Source organism: Primulina eburnea, unplaced genomic scaffold (genome assembly GCF_022965805.1).
Source record: "Primulina eburnea isolate SZY01 unplaced genomic scaffold, ASM2296580v1 ctg128_ERROPOS2300000, whole genome shotgun sequence".
Classification (NCBI taxonomy): Eukaryota; Viridiplantae; Streptophyta; class Magnoliopsida; order Lamiales; family Gesneriaceae; genus Primulina; species Primulina eburnea.
The window spans coordinates 1,165,089-1,186,786 of record NW_027330812.1 but is presented as its reverse complement, the minus strand read 5'-3'; the positions used below and the strand labels follow the sequence as shown (position 1 = coordinate 1,186,786).

The 21,698-nt window shown below is 36.2% G+C and overlaps 2 protein-coding genes and 1 long non-coding RNA gene across 3 annotated transcripts; 2 read left to right on the top strand and 1 right to left on the bottom strand.

Moving 5' to 3' along the window:
- The first annotated feature begins 504 nt into the window (after positions 1-504).
- LOC140820614 (uncharacterized) lies at positions 505-18,047 on the top strand. Its single transcript, XM_073180920.1, has 7 exons — positions 505-522; positions 1,076-1,163; positions 1,239-1,354; positions 16,232-16,332; positions 16,509-16,568; positions 16,699-16,851; positions 17,911-18,047. Exons 1-6 carry the CDS (start codon positions 505-507, stop codon positions 16,730-16,732), a joined length of 417 nt encoding a protein of 138 aa, XP_073037021.1. The 3' UTR covers positions 16,733-16,851; positions 17,911-18,047.
- LOC140820636 (uncharacterized) lies at positions 17,687-20,107 on the bottom strand. The gene is made up of 2 exons (XM_073180937.1): positions 19,677-20,107; positions 17,687-18,510 (listed from the first exon to the last, which is right to left on the bottom strand). The coding sequence occupies exons 1-2, from the start codon at positions 20,056-20,058 to the stop codon at positions 17,882-17,884; spliced, it is 1,011 nt and encodes a 336-aa protein (XP_073037038.1). The 5' UTR covers positions 20,059-20,107; the 3' UTR covers positions 17,687-17,881.
- LOC140820637 (uncharacterized) lies at positions 18,045-19,704 on the top strand. Its single transcript, XR_012115548.1, has 3 exons — positions 18,045-18,182; positions 18,317-19,259; positions 19,629-19,704. It is a non-coding gene; the product is annotated as an uncharacterized lncRNA (long non-coding RNA).
- Positions 20,108-21,698: the final 1,591 nt, after the last annotated feature.

Sequence of the window (21,698 nt, the reverse complement as noted above, 5' to 3'; positions counted from 1 at the left end):
CGAGGGTTCACAACTCTTTGTGATTCAGGACATAATCCTTTATTCGAGCTTACCCTAGTTAGCCCCATTCTTTTCATCAACACCTTGATCAAGAATGTCAGAACTCATTTCTGATTGCACCCATCGGATCATGGTAAGAGCGTCTAGTAGCATCGCCCCATGATCCCCTATGTATTACTGATAGTGCCTGCAAGAACCAGTCGATTATGATTAACGTACAGTAACCGTCTCTTCATCTCATATATCTCGATCGAATCTGCAACCATTGGTTCATCGAGGGTTGCATATTCATTCGATAACTATGTGATAACTATAATAGTGGCATCGCGTGTACTATTTGAGAACTCCTTCTCTAACATACATTTCATACTCTGGCCAGAGATTCCATACACTATTATTTCATCAGATCACACAGGATATCCACACCCGTAGGTGAGCGGTGAATCCCGACTACAATGCACTGGCTCCTATATGTGTCGTAACTATACCTAACCTCGCCACTTGATGACTCTCCTGCAGCCGGTAAACAAGTCAAAGCACAGCCCTAGCATATAGAGCCTCAGTGTTGTCCCGGGTCGTAAGGACTAATGGTGTACAATCATAACCACGGACTTATCCTCTCGATGAATGATAACCACTTGGAAAGTCCGAGGGAGGGTTGTTCGGTATAATCATCATATGACTACCCATCTGCATGTTTTGACATCTCTATACCCTTACCTAGAAACACAGTACACAACATCACAGATACTAGTCTCGAGCTCAAGCGACCTTTATCCATGTTTTAGGCGGCTGAATCGACTAGGAACGAATTTAGAATATGCAGTGTTTACAAATGAGTTTCAATATCGAATTACGATTCATTTGTATTAAAGCATAATCAAGGACTTTATCTATGCTGTATGCATTGGTATACAGATAAAGTATAACAAGACCATAAAAAGTTAAATTATATTAAAATAAAGATTGTTTATTTCACTTAAGTCAATAAATTCCCTAGCCAACCGTTCACTTGCATGACATCTACTCTACCAGTTTGATTATTGCTTTTTTTTTTAAAATAAATGATTAGCAGGGCCAAAGGAATCGCGCAAAAGAAAAAATCTTACAAGTTTTTGTTGACGCGTCGCGCAACTTCCTTCAATTTGCTTACCTCTTATCAAGTAACTTTGTTTTCATGCATTTGTTTGTTTGTTTTATTTTACTTTGGCATTTGATATTGTCGGGGCGTGAAGCAGAGTTCAGCAAAAATGATTTGGAGGAGGTTCAGAAGCTGCTTGTCTCTGCCGCTGCAGATTGTGTCCCTCCGGACAGGAATTCTTTTGTTGTACTCCAATCCAAAACTGGAGTTGAGGTAACTTCCTTTTTTTCAGTTATTTAAACCTTGAAAGTCATTAGATATTGTTTTCTCCCTGTCCAAATGGTTTATTGTACCCTCGGTTTTGAAAGATCATTTCTGTGTTTTGAAGTCAATCTTGGATCGTGTGTATGCTGTTTTCTAAAATTTACAGAACTATGATATTAATTTTTGTTTCCGATTTGGTTTGTTGTACTGCAAAGCTCATATTGCGTTAAGAAACTGATACGGATAATACATTTTTTGTGTTGTCCAGTGTCGGTGCAAATGTTCTTGCGTTGATCGCTGAATTAGGATGCTTAGCTTTGTTAAACTGCTGGATGATTATTTATAATTTATGCTCGTGGCATAAGATGTCATACATGTTGTAAGAGCCGTCTGACTCAGTGGTTGAAGACTCATGCAACTCAGTAAAACACGAAAAAACAGGAACTGGTCAAGGACCACTATCCATGTTTTGATTGCGAAGTAGAATTTCAGTATGCATATGAGCTGGCTTACTATTGAGAAAACCCAGTTATCTGGGCTCCAGGGCTTCGATAATCTTAGTTTTCAACTCTCATATGATTTAATATGTGATTTTATCCATTATATGTGGATCTATTTTATAACAGCGCTCACTAATTGAAAGGACAAACATCCTTTAGTGCTGGAAAAAGATGATTGCTGGTAACTTGTAAGTGAGGAGAAAACGTAGGTTGACGAAGTTTATTTTAGAGTAGGTTTCCGTCAACTCAACTTGTGGCTTGGGTTTATTGACAATGATCTAAAAACGATTTTTATTTTAATAATATTTTACGATTGTATCTAATTATGACATTTACTTTATTTGTATACCCATGAAAACATCACAGATAAAGTTCTTGAATATATAATAGGTACCATGAAATCTTCCTCTCAACGTAAGACAATGAAACTCATTAGGAAGTGTTTCTCTCAACGTAAGACCATGAAACTCATTAGGAAGTGTAACATATATTCTAAATAGGTTCCTAGTCGAATTAACCGCATAAAATAAGGATAAATTTGTCTCGAACTTGAGACTAGTATCTGTGAAGAAAACGTCATGTTTCATCGATAAGTGTATGAAAGATATCCATTCATACAAATGAGTGATCATTTGATAATTTACCGAACAACTCTCTATCATACTATCCAAGTGGTTATTACTTATCGAGTGGAATAGTCCGCTGTTATAATTGTACACCATTAGTCCTTAGACCCGAGACAATGTAGAGGCTCTGCGTACTAGCATGCACTTTGATTCGTTTACCGACTTCATTGAGGGCAATCAAGTGGTGAGATTGAGTATAGTTTCGAAATACGTAGGAGCAAATACATTGTAGTAGGGGATGCTACTAGACGCTTTTTCCATGATCTGATTGGTGAAATTAGAAATGAGCTCTGACATTCTTGATCAATGTGTTGATGAAGAGAATGAATCTAATTAGAGTAAGCGCGAATAAAAATAAATGTTATTCTAATCCCATGGAGATGTGAACCCGCAGCTAGTTGTATCCCTGAAGCATTGAATGTCGCACAAGTATTGGATTCTGTGTTATTGTTGAGAAATTCAAGGAAATGAAGTTGCCAACTAAAGTTTGATGGAAATCCAATAGAAAGCCTATAAAAGAGTTTATAAGTTGATTTCATAAGATGAAAGAAATTGAAGTTTACTTAATTTTTAATTGAGTAAGGAAAGTGGGACTACCTATTTTGGTGAAGGAGTTCACAAAACTTACAACTGCCAAACATGGACATTGAAAATTTTGATATTCGAAATTTTAATTTTCATTATACGAACAAAATTTGTATACTTGGTATATCGATAATGTCGGATCGTCGGTCGGAGTTATAATGAGTTCACAATTATTTATTTATTGAATTTTGAAATTACTAATTAAATTATAGTACTAGTAGCAATGGTTACTAACATGTACAAAATTCTCATAAATTATTTTAGAGGGTTCTAGAATTAATTAACTAATGAGTTAATTAATGAAAAATAATTTTTATTTAATTTAAATCAATATGTCTATGCATGTATTAAAAGTGCATGTTGAAATATATTAATATTTGTATATACTTTATATGGTGATTTAAAGAAGTGTATGTATATAAATTATAAATATATCATATATTGTCAAAAGTTGATAAAAAATGATATAATAATGATATGAGAATTTTAATTAATGAAATTAAGAGTCCCGGTGAGACTAAGATTAGGAATTCTAGTGGTTTACAACTTGTATATTTTAATAAATAGGTTATCAAAGGTGGATAACATGTAACATTAAAAACACAACACAAAATTCCTTCTTCCCTTCCCAACAAGTTTCTGCCATCCCAAGTTTTGAAGAAAAAAAAATCGGCCGAGATTTCTTCCTTGTGTCGCTGTATAGACTCTGGATTAATGAAATTTGGGTGTCCTATTCTCAACAAAGAAATTGTTTGTGATTTTTATTGCAATTCAAACAAGAAACAAAGTCTCTGATAGTTGGCTTGGTTTGACAATCAAAGACGAAAGAACCGTTCGAAGAGAGATACAAGAAGGGTTATCTCTGTCCAACGTAATTTACGCGAAGGTAACAATACTAAACACCCTATGGACGTTTAAATGCATACGACGCCCAAGGAAAGTTTCGAGCGTTGAAACTAAAATTTTAAAATTCTGTTGCGTCTTAAATGCAATCTCCAGACTCTTGCTTTTAGGTGTGCACATTCCAGTTGATTCTGAAAAATGCATCTTCTTTACTTGATGATAATTAAAGATCCAATCAAGTTGGAAGCCGGTACCAAAATAAGTGATCTTATACAGTATGTTTTCATTTGGTTGATTGATCCTTAGCCTGTTGTTTCTTTTATATCTCCATTATCTCGGAATCATTTAACTGCGCACACATCAAAAGACTGGAACTGAGAGATAATGACCTGAGAGATTTTAAAATTTATTTCGGCAGATTCATTCAATAAATTTTTCCTCTCTTATGCAGATCGTTTACATCTCTTAGTGGCATGACTAGAGAAGGGGATGTTGCTCTAACTTCTATCAGGTATGTACGGCAAGTGTTTTATTAACATACATCACGCTCTTCTAAATCAATCTTCAAATTTGAGAAACTTTTGAAAATTTATTGATTCGGAATCATAACATGTTATGTATCATGTTTTACTGTCAAGCAGGCAAAGAGTTGTGTTGGACTTAAGGATGCAATAACTTCTCTTAACAACTTTGAGCAGGGTATCAAGAATTGTCTTGAATTTTGATCGCACTAAGTTTTGGCAAGGCCTAAACCACCACTTCTTGGACATGAACTCAAATGAATTGTGAAACAGGTGCATTATTGTTTATCACCAATTTTAGGCGCTGTTTATAACGGCTTCTATGGAGACCTTGTATAGTTCACTCGGTAATTCAATGTCATGTTTGTGTGTTTGTAGGCTTTTTGTTTAATCTTTTGGCATTTATCACTATCACATGATATCAAAGTTGTCCGATTGAAGTTTGAAAATTTCGATATATTTAAAGATTTTTTTATGTACATGGTTTCAAGTTTCTAGGTGACAGGTCATTTAGCCTCTCATTTTTTGCCAATCTTCTAAATCTTGATAAATGTATGTTACAGTGTGAGTCCAGATATTTAGGTGCACCAGATCAGAGAGAGTGCACCTTTTTTTATAAGTAGTCACCATCCACATCAACTTCCTGTTAGAGTAGATACCTGCAAGCCAACGGTTGGCTAGGCTATTTATTGACTCAAGTGTGATAAACAATCTTTGTTTTAATATATTTCATTATTACATGGTTTGTTATTTTTTTATCTGTATACCCATGTGGACAACATAGATAAAGACTTTGATTATACTTTAATACAAATGAATTGTAATTCGATGTTGAAACTCATTTGTAAACACTGAATGATCTAAATTCATTCCTAGTCGATTCAGAAACATGGATAAAGGCCACTTGAGCTCGAGACTAACATCTGTGATGTTGTGTACCGCATTTTTGGTAAGGGCATAGAGATATCCAAATATGCAGAAGGGTAGTCATATGATGATTATACCGAACAACCCTCCCTCGGACTTTCCAAGTGGTTCTCATTCATCGAGAGGATAAGTTCGTGGTTATGATTGTACATCATTATTTCTTACGACCCGGGACAACACTGAGGCTCTATATGCTAGGGTTGTGCTTTGACTCGTTTACCGGCTCCAGGAGAGTCATCAGGTGGCGAGGTTGGGTACAGTTGCGACACATATAGGATCCAGTGCATTGTAGTCAGGGATTCACCGCTCACCTACGGGTGTGGATATCCTACGTGATATGATGAAATAATAGTTCATGGAATCTTTGGCCAGAGTATGAGATGTACATTGGAGAAGAAGTTCTCCAATAGTATATGCGATGCCACTATTCATATGTGTGACAGAGTTATCGAATTATAATGCAACCCTCGATGAAATGGTTGCAGATTCGATCGAGGATATATTAGATGAAGGGACTGTACTGTACGTTAATCATAACCGACTGGTTCTTGCATGCACTATCAGTGATATCTAGGGAGTAATGGGGCGATGCTACTAGAAGCTCTTACCATGATTCGATTGGTTTAATCTGAAAATAGTTTTTGAGATTCTCATGATCAAATGCTGGTGCATGGAATGGGGCAAATTAGGGTAAGCCTGAATAAAGGATTATGTCCTGAATCACAAAGAGTTGTGAACCCACGACAAGTTGTATCTCTGACCATTGAGGGTCACACAAGCACTGGTTTACTTGTTCCCGTTGAGATAATAAATTCAATGAGTTGAATTCATAAGAAATAAGTTTGATATGATCAATCGATAAGCTTATAAATAATGTTTATAAAAGCTTATAGAAATTTTGAGAGCATGACTGCTAAAACAGTCAAAAGGAGTACACCTGCCTTATTTAGACATTGGTGATCTCGAAATTAAACTGTGCATCATAATAACAAATAAGTTGAAAATGTCACATCGATGATGTTGGATCGTCGGTCGGGATTATGATGATATTAATATAATGAGAGCATCGTATGGAAGGAAGTGCAGAACGCAAATTCATTGGGACGAAGTCGGAGAGAGAGCAGAACTTGATCCAAAGATAGTTCAGCATACTGCAGATGTGGTGGTCAAGATCCGAGACAGGATGAAGACTGCCCAGAGTCGTCAGAAAAGTTAGGCTGATAAGAGAAGGAGAGATCTCGAGTTTGCCTTAGGTGATCACGTTTTTGTAAAGATAGCACCCATGAAGGGTGTTATGAGATTTGGGAAAAGAGGCAAGCTGAGTCCGAGGTTTATTGGACCTTTCGAGATTCTGGACAGAGTTGGGACACCCTATTGTGTTGCCCTTCCGCCGAATCTGGCTGGGGTACACAATGTGTTCCATGTCTCGATGCTGAGGAAGTACCTAGCTAATCCTTCGTACGTGTTGAGCTATGAACCGTTACAGATGGCTCTAGATCTGTCATATGAGGAAAGACCTGTTCAAATCCTAGACAGACAGGAGCGTAGACTTCGGAACAAGGTGACCAAGTTGGTCAAAGTCCGGTGGCTGAATCAAGCAGTGGAGGAAGCCACTTCGGAGACCGAGTCAGATATGAGGAACTGCTACCCAGAACTTTTTGGTAAGATTTAATTTCGAGGACGAAATTTATATAAGTGGGGGAGGAACTGTAGAGCCCAAAATCAGTACACGTAGAACCCATGCATTATTTAATTGTAAAATCATTTATTTAAATTTAAAATGATTTTTAGTGATGCATGACCTATTTAAATTGCATTATTTTAAATTATGTATGTTTATGTGATGCAAGTTAAAATGCCTTTCATGTTTCAGGCGACTATGCGATGCATGATCGAGGAAAAGAGACCAGGGACGATTTTTGGTAATTTTAAAATGTTGTATTTTATTTTTAAGTTAAGGTTGGGGCATATTAATTAATTTAATAAGTTTCAGCATTTTAAAGCCTAAATTAGGTATTTAGTGAGTTTAGAATTTTGAAACTTTTAAAGTTGGCCTTGTGCAATTTATTTTGTTAAAAATGAGAATTTTATAAAATTATGGTGTATTTATTTTAATTGAGGAGTTTGTTTAAAATTAGTGTGAGTTAACCTTTTATCAACATTTAAATTAGTTATTTTAGCAATAAATTCTCCTAATTAAAAACACACACACACACACGTTTCACACACTCACACACACTAACATGTTTTTACACACACCAAAACACACAACACACACCTACACATTTATTTTTCAGATCTTTTATATTTTGGAGAGCAAACAACCTAGGGTTCATCCACCTTAGAGCAGCCGCCCCTCCCTTTTGAATTTCTAGCAAGTTTTCAGTGATTTTTATTGCAAGAAAATAGAGCCACGTTCGTCCCGGTTCAACCCTTGCTTCCTTTCCGCGTCGAAGTCGTCGTTCCGGTAACTTTAAAGATTTAAAGGCACGTATACACTTTCGTTTCTGCATCGATCTTGTCGTAGTGATGATTTTTATGTTTATTGTGTGAAAAACATGTGGATGTTATGAAAAAGTTTGAGCAAACATGGTTGGATCGGTTTTGAAACCATTTTTAGATCTAAAACTCGAATTTTGCTGTCAAATTAAATACTGCGACTTTTCGGTCAATTTTCTGGGAAAACTTTCAACACATAAAACGTATAACTTTTTGATAGCTTCGATTTGACAATAAATTCGAATTATTTGGATAACAATTGAGTGAGTTATGATTGTTTTCGTGGGACTGCTCAAACTGCGTTTCTGAAAAATTATGACATTGACGTGTTCTTAAAGTTTTATTGTTCCAGGTTTCGTTGGGAATCGACGAGTGATCGTTGCTGTATTTAGATATGTTATGGGAGGTATTTAGGTGTTATTTGGTTGTTCGTTTGGGTCGGGATTGGCTTGAGACGTAATAGAAGTCGTAGGAAGCTAAACGATGTCGAATTACGGGTTATTGTTTTATTTTAGTTGCTTGTCGATGCTTGGGGACGTTTGGGGTGTTTGTAAGGGTTTGAATCAATGTAATAACATCATAGGATGAGTCTCGGGGTGTTAGTTCATGGTCCTTAGGCTTGGATTTAAAGGGTGAATGATTAATTTAGTGAATTTTTGTGAATTTCCAAATACAGAGTGTACCGGACCCCGGCACGGAGTTCGTGTCCTTTTTCCTTCAAAAATACAAAATTCAGTGCCTACCAGACCCGTACACGGATCCCTACACGGGGATCTTTAAAATAAAAAATAAATTTAATATTTGAATATAAAATATAGGATTCGTTTTGTGGTTATGAATATAGAACATATGATTTATTTTTGGGTTCTATGCTATGGTTTAGTACGATAATTAAACGAGGCCAAGTCACGAGTGATCTAGAATGTCATAAAATATTTATTTACTTCGATGCCGAGCACGAGTTACCTACGTATAAGTTATGCAAGATAAGTGTTTAAACTCATAATAGAATGTGCAGCAGTGGCCCCAATCGAGATGCAACGAATCCCTCAACGCCAAGTAAGTATGTTGACGTGCGAAAGAAAATACTTTTAAGTTTTTGAGGTATACTAAATGTCTTGTGATCAAATTTATGTATGGGATTGGAAAGTGGTAAAGCATGACCAGGGACAAATCCACCCCGTTAAATCATGAACGAGTTTAGATCAGGATTGGAAAGCGTTAAAGCATGAACGGAGACCAATCCACCCGTTAAAGCATGAACGGAGATCTCATGTATGTGGCAGTGGATTCTTCCCTGTCAACCCAGTACTGTGGTTTAGTTTGATCAGGCGATTTATGTATGGGTCACTTGCTTTGAAATATGTCTCTACGCAAAAATTACGAAGTTTATGTATGTTCAAGTACGTACAAGTATGCAAGTATGTTGAGAAAATTTTTCAAGCTTTGGCACGTCTATGTTACGTATGTATGTTTTAATTTATGGCAAGTTCAAGTTTCAAGTATGTATACGCTATTTTGAAGTTGCATGTGGCTTTATTACGTATTATTCGTTACTTCCAGTTTATACGTGTTGAGTCTTTAGACTCAATAGGCTTGATCGATGCAGGTGAGGATGCATTTGAGGAGACGAGAGGTGGGGACCAAGGACCTGGCTTGGACTGAGCAGGAGGCTAGACCCGAGGACCGCCATGTTTTAAGTTTTATGAATGTTTTAAAATACTCTGATTTCATGTTATCGATTATGAGTTTTAACAAGTGCTTTTAGTAACTTCATTTAAGACATTTTGTTGCAACAATATTTGGAGGTGAACAGTCTATTTTATCCAATTCTGAAGGTTCGCCTTTTATTAAAGAATTTTTTTAATTTTTCCGCAAATTTCAAGTAATAAAAAGTACGGTACGTTACAGATGGGATTCACTGAATTTTCGTCATTCTTTTGGGGATTTGCGCTTGAAACAACGGCAAAGTTGTTGAAACAAGTTCATACAAAAACAGTGGATAAAACTCTATATGAGATATGGATGGGAAAGCCATCCAAATATTCTTTCTTAAAAATATGGGGAATATGAGGATGTCTTGCTTACGTGAAGTAGGCAGTGAGAGACAAATTGAATAGTAGAGCCAATTTGTAATACTTTGTGGGATATCTAAAGAATTCAGTTGAATATTACTTCTATGAGCGTAATGAAACAAATGTGTTTGTTTCAAGGAATGACACCTTCTTAACGAGAGAGTTTCTATTGAATATAAAAGGCAAGATGGTAAAACTCAAAGAAATTCGAGATCCACCCACTTCAGAGACTGTAGAACTCACATCCCAATAACCATTTGAACAAATACAAGCTCCTAGGAGATCCGAGTGGGTCCCGAGGTCACCTAAGAGGATGAGCTGTTTCTTGTAGAAGACCAAGATGAGCCTGTTCCTGGATGTGATCCATGAAACTTCAAAGAAGCATTGTTTGATGTCGATTCATCTAAATGGCTTGAAGCCATGCAGTCCGAGATGGACTCCGTGTATTCGAACCAAGTACGAAACTTAATATATCCACCTGAGGGAATTGTTCTCATAGGATGCAAATGAATTTACAAAAAAAACTTGGGGCGGATGAGAGGTAGTGACCTTCAAAGCAAGATTGGTAGCAAAATGACATACTCAAATGGAAGGTGTTGACTATGAGGAAACCTTTTCTCTAGTCGCGATGTTCAAGTCCATTAGGATATTGCTAGCCATAAAAGCATGTTATCACTATGAAATATGACAAATGTATGTGAAGACATTGTTCCTTAATGACAACATTCAAGAAGAGATTTACATGTCTGAGTCTGAAAGATTCAAATCAGTAGGAAGTAAGCATAAAGTTTGCAAACTTCATATATCCATCTATGGACTCAAACATTCATCGAGGAGCTGTAACCTCAGATTTGACAACACTATCAAAGAGTTTGATTTTGCCAAAAATTGAGGAACCTTGTGTATAAAAGAAAGTTAACGGGAGTGCGATGACATTCTTAGTACTTTATGTTGATGACATACTACTGATTGAGAATGATGTAGGGATGTTGAAGTCAACTAAAGTATGGTTAGCTTGTAAATTCTCTATGAACGGTATGACCGAAACATCTTATGTATTGAGAATACAGATCTATAGGGATAGATTAAAGAGGGTGCTAAGGCTCACTCAATCCACATATATCGATAACATACTGAGGAGATTCTCTATGCAAAATTCGAAGAGTGGATATTTCCCAATGTTTATGGTGTGATTCTATCCAAGTCTATGTGCCCTAAGACTGATGAAGAGATAGAAACCATGAGCCACATTCTATATGCGTCTACTATAGGCAGTATAATATACGAAATGATATCTACTCGACTTTATATTGCATTTGCATTAAGTGTTGCAAGCAGAAATTAATCGAATCCTGGTCCATTGCATTGAAAGGCCGTGAAGGACATTCTTAAGTACTTGAGAAGAAATAAGAATTTGTTCTTGGTCTACAAGAGTGGAGAATTAAAATTGGAAGGCCATAATGATTCTGGCTTCCAATCAGATATTAATGATTCGAAATCAACCTCTGGATTTGTATTCAAGCTCAATGGTGGTACTGTCTTTGGAAAGAGTTCCAAGCAAGACATCACAACGAATTCAACCACTGAGACCGAATACATAGCTGCATCGGCTGTAGCAAATAAATGGGTTTGGATGATGATTTTCGTTCAAGAGTTTGGTGTCATTCCTTAAATGGTTATCAAGTCTTGGTCTACTGCGATAACACCGGTGCAGTTGCCCAATCATTGGAACAGATGTCTCATTGGTTATCCAAACATATATGGAGGAAGTTCCACATAATCCGAGAGATTGTGGGAAGATGAGACATTTAAGTAGAGATAGTCGCCTCTGCAGATAACACTGTTGATCCATTGACGAAGCCCCTACTAGGACCATTGTTTGAGAAATATCAGGGTAAGTGAGAGATTGTTAGAGTAGGTGCTCAACAAGACAACTTGTGGCTTGAGATTTATTGACTCTGATGTAAAAACAATATTTATTTTAATAATATTTTACTGTTTTATCTAATTATAACATTTACTTTATTTGTACTCCCATCCAATCAGCATAGATAAAGTCTTTGAATACATAATAGGTACCATGAGGTCTGTCTCTCAACTTAAGACCATAAAACTCATTAGGAAGTGTACCATATAATTGTAAATAGGTTCCTAGTCGAATCAGCCGCCTAAAATAAAGATCAAGGTCGTTTGAGTTTGAGACTAGTATCTGTGATGTCAACATCATGTTTCATTGGTATGGACATGAATATGTCCGTTCATACAGATGAGTGATTATTTTATGATTTACTGAACAACCCCTCTTCGGACTGTCCAAGTGGTTATCACTTATCGAGTGGAATAGTCGGCGGTTATGGTTGTATATCATTAGTCCTTTGACATGGGAAAATATAGAGGCTTTGCATACTAGCACTGTACTTTGACTCGTTTACCGAGATGAGGGTCATCGAGTGACGATGATGAGTGTAGTTTTGAAATACATAGGATCAATTGCATGTACTCGGAGATTCACCGTTTGCTTACAATTAGATATTATATGTGATATGATGAGTTAATAGCGTAAGTTGTCTCTGGCCGAAGCAAGAAATGTGTTTTTGGGAAAGATGTTTTCCTAGTTACACATACTATGTCACTATTATTACTCAAAGATACATTACATCGTTATCGAATTCATATGCAACTCTCGATATACCAATGGTTGCAGATTCGATCGGGATATATGAGTTGAATGGACCGTACTGACGCTAATCATAACTTAAAGTTCTTGTAGACATTATCAGTGATATCTAGGGATCATGGCGATGCTACTAGACGCTCTTTTAATGATCTCATTGGTGCAATTAGAAACGAGCTTTGAGATTCTTGATCAAGGTGTTGATGAAGAGAATGGAGCTAATTAGACTAAGCTCGAATAAAAATAAATGTTATTCTAATCTCATAGAGATGTGAACACACAACTAGTTGTATCCCTGAACCATTGAAGGTCGCACAAGTATCGGATTATGTGTTCTTGTTGAGAAATTCAAGGAGATGAAGTTGACAACTAAAGTTTGATGGAGATCAAATAGAAAGCCTATTAAAGAGTTTATAAGTTGATTCCATAAGATGAAAGAAATTGAAGGTGACTTAATTTTTAGTTGAGCAAGGAAAGTGGGATTGCCTGTTTTGGTGAAAGAGTTCACAAAACTTACAACTGCCAAACATGGACTGTTGGGACCCGGACGCTAATTCACTTCTTAATCGTCATTGGGACTAATTTAATCAATTACAATAAACAGGGTCTAAATTTTTTTTAAATACAGTAACTAATGCGGAGCGTAATGACATTCATTCTAAAATACATATCAGTATAAAATAAAGTACAAGTCCTGTACAACATACATTTATTCAGACTAAGGTTAAACAACTAAATATCAAGTGTTTATACCCTATCTTTAATCAAAGTCTGTAATCTCTACTCTAATCACGATCTCTATCCATTCCTTGACCCTGATCCTGTCCCACCTGTTGTAATGCACACATACAAACAAGACAATAGTCGGATAACTCCGGTGAGAATTACATTCCCAGTATAAATCATGTATACATGCATTTCATATAAACAAGTATAAAAGCATGAACAGATAATCATAATATGTATCAAAGTCATAAACATGAATCCATACAAATTCTAAATATAACATGTATCAAATAAGACACATGAATCAACATAGACTCTGAATCACACTCCGTGATTCTTGGACTCTGACTCAACTCGTCCTAATCTAGGGATCCCGATCGGAATAAGAACATACACCCACCTACACTCCCGATCGGGGTGGTGGTATGTTCTTATTCACGGACTTTGGCTCTTTCCATATCGGACACCAGTAATAGAAAAACTCCAATTCTATCCACTCCGATATAGCCAAACATCCGGTGTCTTGACCTATCCGTCACAGACTTTGGCATTTTCACCAATATCCTATCCTGTGAATGTGCAATGTGCCAGTGACGATTCCATCACTATCCGGCACTACTGTCACAAGATCATTCATTTACATTTATGCGTATCCGCTTATGACTCAATACATAAATCAATAAATCAAAGATACCAATCTCATTTAATGCAATAAAGTAAAGTATGTGATTTTGGGAAACTCAAGTCAATCGGACTCGAGTTGTGCAATCCCGCATCAACATAAATTTATACCTTTCTCTTCTCGATCTGACGAAGTCGAAGTATCGAAGTCAAGTCTGTCCATATCAAATCTGAAATGACAATATCGAATAGACCGTGTCAATATACAGCTCAATTCAAAGCCTGTTATGATCAATACGCAAATCAAGACATAATCTGATAATATCGAATCAAGATACAATCTAATCCATATCGACGATATCACGATATAATCGAAGTCACTACTGAATCTGATCGATATCAACCCATTGATGTTTCGACGGTACAACAGTACAGTCTCAGTAACCCCGTCAAACTCAATATCACAGATATAATAACCGAACTCGTAATCAATATGGGTACGAGTCATAATCTCAACAATAACAGACAGTAATCTCAAATCTGTATAATCTCGATCATATCGGTTTTGAAATTCATAACAATTACATACACAGTCTGTTCTTCAATCTAGTTTCGATTATACAATGTCTGATATTGCAAGAACAACATATATGAATTCTATCTGATTCTGGCAATACCATAATTTCAAGACATATCAAAACGTAGTAAAACTTACGTCCAGTTGTAGCCTGCGTCGATAGGAACACCGTACTAAAGTCTGATTCAAAATCGAACGGGCGGATTTTTCACAAACTTCAAATTTCTAAAATAAAAGGTGTAAGGATTTCTGGCAAACTTTCCTCTGCCTTTTCTCGTTTCTCTCTTTCTTCAAACTACTGAAACTACGTTTGTATATATATATATATATATATATATATACCTATACATGCATGTGAAGCAAGTGGCTCGTTGTGCATACTGCACGTCTCGCACATATGCGCGGCTACCATCGGCGCATATACGCGAGACACAAAGCCTCGGTGCGTATCTTCACGGTGACTCGCGCATATGCGCCGGCGGCGCATATGCGCGAGACCCTTTTTCCATTCTTCACAAGTTTCTGCCACCCTCACGCACATGCGCGGAACCATGTCGCGCATATGCGCGAGGCATCTGCCTGCCTCGCGCATATGCGCCCCGGCGGGGTCACGGATATGCGCGAGGTCTTTTCCTCGCACATATTTCCAACTTCTTTCCGGCTTTCTCGGTCTGATCCGTTCTGTCTATTATCATATCAATTATCACCAAATCATTTTAGATTACGGTAATCAAATTCTCGGACCTTACATGGACATTGAAAATTTTGATATCTTTAATTTTCATTACATCAACAAAATTTGTATCCTTGGTATATCCTTGAAATTACTAATTAAATAATAGTACTAGTAGCAATTATTACTAACATTTACAAAATTCTCAAGAAATATTCTAAAAGATTCTAGAATTAATTAACTAATGAGTTAATTAATAAAATAAATAATTGTTATTTAATTTAATCAATATGTCTATGCATGTAATAAAAGTGCATGTTGAAATATATTAATATTTGTATATACTTTATATGGTGAATTAAAGAAGTGTATGATATATATATTATAAATATATCATATATGGTTAAAAATTGATAAAAATGATATAATAATGATATGAGAATTTTAATTAATGAAATTAAGAGTCCTGGTGAAACTAGGATTAAGAATTCTAGTGGTTTACAACTTGTATATTTTAATAAATAGGTTATCAAAGGTGGATAACACGCAACATTAAAAACACAACACATAATTCCTTCTTCCCTTCCCAACAAGTTTCTGACATCCCAAGTTTTGAAGAAAAAAAATTCAGCCGAGATTTCTTCGTTATGTCGCCGTATAGACTCCGTATTTATGAAATTTGTGTGTCTTATTCTCAACGAAGAAATTGTTTGTGGTTTCTATTGCAGCAAACAAGGAACATAGTCTCTGATAGTTGGCTTGATTTGACGATCAAAGACGAGAGAACCGTTCGAAGAGAGATACAAGAAGGGTTATCTATGTCCAATATAATTTACGCGAAGGTAACAATACTAAACACCCTAAGGACGTTTAAATGCATACGACGCCCAAGGAAAATTTCGAGCGTTGAAACTAAAATTTTAAAATTCCGTTGCGTTTTGCGTGCGACAAAACGGTGTCCCAACAATTTAATAGATGATATTTTATATTTTTCATTTTTAAAGGAAAATTAAATGCAATCTCCATACTCTTGTTTTAGGTGTGCACATTCCAGTTCATTCTGAAAAATGCATCTTCTTTACTTGATGATAGAGATCCAATCAAGTTGGAAGCCGGCACCAAACTAAGTGATCTTATACAGTATGTTTTCATTTGGTTGATTGATCCTTAGCCTGTTGTTTCTTTTATATCTCCATTATCTCGGAATCATTTAACTGCACACACATCAAAAGACTGGAACTGAGAGATAATGACCTGAGAGATTTTAAAATTTATTTCGGCAGATTCATTCAATAAATTTTTCCTCTCTTATGCAGATCGTTTACATCTCTTAGTGGCATGACTAGAGAAGGGGATGTTGCTCTAACTTCTATCAGGTATGTACGGCAAGTGTTTTATTAACATACATCACGCTCTTCTAAATCAATCTTCAAATTTGAGAAACTTTTGAAAATTTATTGATTCGGAATCATAACATGTTATGTATCATATTTTACTGTCAAGCAGGCAAAGAGTTGTGTTGGACTTAAGGATGCAATAACTTCTCTGAACAACTTTGAGCAGGGTATCAAGAATTGTCTTGAATTTTGATCGCACTAAGTTTTGGCAAGGCCTAAACCACCACTTCTTGGACATGAACTCAAATGAATTGTGAAACAGGTGCATTATTGTTTATCACCAATTTTAGGCGCTGTTTATAACGGCTTCTATGGAGACCTTGCATAGTTCACTCGGTAATGCAATGTCATGTTTGCGTGTTTGTAGGCTTTTTGTTTGTTTTTTTGGCATACATCACTATCACATGATATCAAAGTTGTCCGATTGAAGCTTGAAAATTTTGATTTATATATAAAAAAAATTGATGTACGTGGTTCCAAGTTTCTAGGTGACAGGTCATTTAGCCTCTCATTTTTGGCCAATCTTCTAAAACTTGACAAATGTATGTTACAGTGGGAGTCCAGATATTTAGGTGCACCAGATCGGAGAGAGTGCACCTTTTTTTATAAGTAGCCACCATCCACATCAACTTCCTTCGACATTTTTTGATTGATATGAAATAACAAAATGAAAAGACAATAGGCTGTGAAGCACATTCCATTTGTCAAGAACTCTCTGTAATTTGTAAATATCGTTTTGCATTTGTGGATTGCAAATGGAAGAGTTTAATGGTTTATGTGTATTTGCAATGGATGGAACTATTCTATCTTCTTGCGTTGGTAACATACATATGGAAATCATCCAATCATCCATTATAATTGCATTGGTCGAATCTTTTTGGAAATACAAAGAGCATGCTAGTTTTCTTATAGTTCTTCATGGTAGTACCATGTAACATAGGCGCACATTTTATGCTAATGCCTTTAAATCAAGTTGAAGATTGCCAGACACTAGAATTGTTGCAGAATTATGCCTCAAAAAAAGTTCTGCTCCTCCCATTCTCGTTGAAATCTACCAGTTCAATTATGACTGCTTAAAGTTAAAGGACATTTGTAACTATAAAGTGAACCATTTTTGTTCTTTATTAATGCTTCATAGTCTTTTAGAGTTGCAAACTGGATGATTTGCTCTCATTTAATATGATCAAGTCTATGATAACATGTAAATGACACTCATACGATTTATCACCTACCTCTATAATGTGGAAGTGCAAGTTTAATATGTATATCAAGTATTCTACTGAAACTTCGCCTCATGAAATTGTTTGATTGGGTGAACCAGAGGCCTGCAACAAATACAAGCGGCCACATGGTGCACCGTCATCTGGGTGATTTTGAATAGATCTAGGAAAGCTGCGTAACTTATTGAACAAATTTAGTGGATCTTCCAATAATCCGAAATTAGCATCTGGGTCACCAATCTGAGAAAGAGTAACATCGGAAAACCCTAGAGATGGGAGTAATTCATCAGGCCAATCACAGTAGAAATGAAAAGTGGAGCTAGATAGTGTTGTTGCCTGTTTGTTCATGAAGTCTGCTAAGAGAACTGTATGGGTAAGCTGGCACTTTTCGGCAATGATTTTAAGTACTTTCATAGCCTGACAATGTGATAGATAGTACAAGATACCCTCCAAAATCCATACTGTACTCTTCTTCGGCTCGAATCCTGATATTTGAAGCTTTTGAAGCCAGTCATCTTCAGTCAAGTCAGCTGCCACTCTACTCAATGATTTGGCTTTCAAAATGGGTTGTTGTTTCTCATCCATTGCATTCACAGCTGCCTCAAGAATATCAGTTTTTGCTTTCAAAACTTCTGGAAAATCAACCTCGAACATACTGCTTTCTTTCAAGCAGCTGAGGCGATATGCCCTTGCATCCATTCCTGTGCAGGTAAGAAAGAACTTCTTTCATCTTATTTATTGAAAATTTTGATATTTGTTTCTTGTGTTTCTTCCATTTTTATTAACTTTACTCATTATAATTAAGTCTTGAATTATTGTGTAATGATAGTGTCTCTAGGAAGGATGAAGTTTATACATTCACTACATTTGGACTTCGCTTCATCATTTGACTGGCAGTTTGCAAACAGATTAGGGGGTCAAATCTAACTACATTTCAAAGATTTATGCATGTTCTAATAGTTTTAATTGTTTCTCTGATACAGGGAAAACAGGAGATGAGGAGAGTTTCTGGTTTTCACTGAACTGCAACGAAGTTTGAGATGGACTCTACTTTTGTGCTCTTTATTTTCGGCAAGATTATGAGCATTTAAAACTTTTGGGCTTCAATATCATATATGGGTGATCATTAAAAAAATGTACTTTGTGTTAGACAAATTAACCAATATTTTCCGTATAAGTAAAACCAAAATGTTACCACTAAAATGGTTGCTTTTTTCCAGCGGCTCAAAATTTCTAAAATTTAATGAATATTGGTCTTTATGTTGATGCTGAAATTTATTGAAACCCATTTTTGTTTTTGACTTTGCCATATATTTCTTGGTCACATTAAATAATGCCCGTAAGAAGGTGGGATTAGGACTGTTGCAGTTGGAATCCAGGTACATATTTTACAATGGGAAGATGTTATTTTATGGATCACCGGTGAAATTGACGAACACAGCTGACATTTGTAAGTATAGCATTTTGGCTTAAGACTTACTTTACGGTGTTAACTAATTTTCCTGTTCCTATGGTGTGCAGGGGTGAATTATCATAATGCGAATTTTGTATAGTTAATTTGTCAATTGTCAATTTTGAAAAGCAACTCCGAAATTATATTTATTCTGAATTGTCCAGTTGTTTCATTCTCAATTGTCAATTTTTCCTTTTCCCATTAACAATATTCATACATGGGAAACACTGATACGCCATCAAATATGGGAAACAGAAGCTGATTTTTATGTGAAATATTAATAGTTTAGCAATGGTAATCCCAGTTCAATTTTCTATAATATAATAGACAATCATCTCAATGTCATTTCATTTTAGTAAAATGCAGAACCAAAACTATCTGTAGGATAAAATTCAAGAAGCGTGGACACATTACCTGCACCCAGCAGCACCACCTGAGCTCCGGCACAATGTAAGGAATCGAGTGCCGCCTCGAGTTTCGAATCAATCCAGAGGGTTCGAACAGCAAGAATCACCCCCGAAATCTCCCTGGCATTATTAAGCCTGTCTTTCTTAATCTTTTCATAAATGCTTCTCAGGTACGTCTCGCCGGCTAGCAGCTCTGCTACCGGATCATGTATCATGTGTTTCCAAGACGCTCTTCCGGCTGCCGTCTGGCATCCTGATCGACGAAGGGAGTCCCAATCAGTTTCAATAGCTGCATGAAGAGTTTTAACGGTGCCAATACTTAGCAATTCAGGTAACTCAAGCTCTGGCCAAGAATTGTCTTCCGGTAATCCATTTCCTTGACTCGTCATACTATTATTATGTGACTAGTGTTATCTTTCATTCAAATGAATAGATGAAAGGGAAGAAAGAAAGAGATATACCCGCAAAATTTATATAATGAAGAAGGGAGGACATTGTAGGTAGAGGGATAAGAAAAGAGAGCCACACACAAAACCAACGTCTCAGAAAGGTGCTCGAGTGTGATATCCGAACTTGTTTTTGAAGGGCAAGAGAAGGTGAAGAAAGAACCACGAGTTGCTTCCAATTCATATCTTTGTTGCTTTAAAGGCCCTTTTTCCCTTTCGTACCTCTCTTTTGGCAAGTTGCAGAACATGTCCTGTCTGTGGTGGTTCCCACTTGCATCCTTCTAGCTAAGGTGTTGCATAGAGCCAATTGCTCCCTTTCTTACCATTTCATATATTTATCATATACTAGCTACTCCCGCTGTCCCCATTTTCTTGCCAAATTTACTACAATAACAACCTGGCGTTGGGGAGTGATAACTGCTGAAATGTTGCTAAATCCCTGTTGTAGGTTGAGGGGAAAAAGAGAGAATCCACCGGAGAAGTCTATGTTTGTAATGTGTACTTATTTAAAAATGCGGAAATATATATATATATAAAAAAAAAATATATATATATATATATATATATATATATTTATTTTTAAAGAAAAGAGCTCGCATTTTGAAAATAAGAATTTGGATATTTGTGTATGCATGCGGTCCTTCTTAAAAATATCATTAGCATTTTCCAATAAAAATATAACGGACATAAACAAGTAAAAATCCTAACATCCAACAGTAAAATAAATCAGCGTATAAAAATACTCATATCCTTTCAACATCATAAAATCATAAATGTGCAGAAAACATGCGGTCCTCGGGTCGTGTCGCCCCACCAGGTCTGCCTACTCAGAATTCGGTACCTCCATTCCTCTCGATATCATGTTCATCTGCATCACACACACCTAGTGAGTCTAAAGATTCAACATGCCTGTACCAAAAATAACAAGTATATATATATAGCACACAATAGAGAAAAATACCATATTCATGATACCTTTCGTGAAATTTAGAAGTGTAATATAAACGTGCCGTATGAAATCGTTACATGTCAAAACAGCTCATCATCATTCATCGTTCAACATTCATCATTTATCATTCATCGTTCATTTAGTGACTTCAGTTCATTAGTGCTGACTATTTTACATCATTCTTCATTTACGATGGATCCATCATGCATAGAACTGCGGTACCCGGTCGGACATCAGGGACAATATAACACATCCACTGTGCCTGAGCCTCATCATCAGCATTTACATATACGTCTTAAGAATTTACATATATTTCGATAGCCACGACTAATTCTCATAATTCAAAACTGTAACGTACCGTACTTTTACTAATCAAAATTTGCGGAAAATTTAAAAATTTTCTTAAATAAACATGAACGTTTAAGATTCGCTAAAAGAAGTAATCTGTATGTCTCACGAGTTGTTGCAACAAAATATTTGAAAGTTAAAGTTTGTCAAAAGTATTAAATGTTTGCATAAAACGTAAAACATGACGGTCCTCGGGTTAGCCTCCCGCTCAGCCAAAGTCTGTTCCTGAGTCCCCACCGTCAGTCTCCTCATAACCATCCTCACCTGCATCGATCAAGTCTAGTGA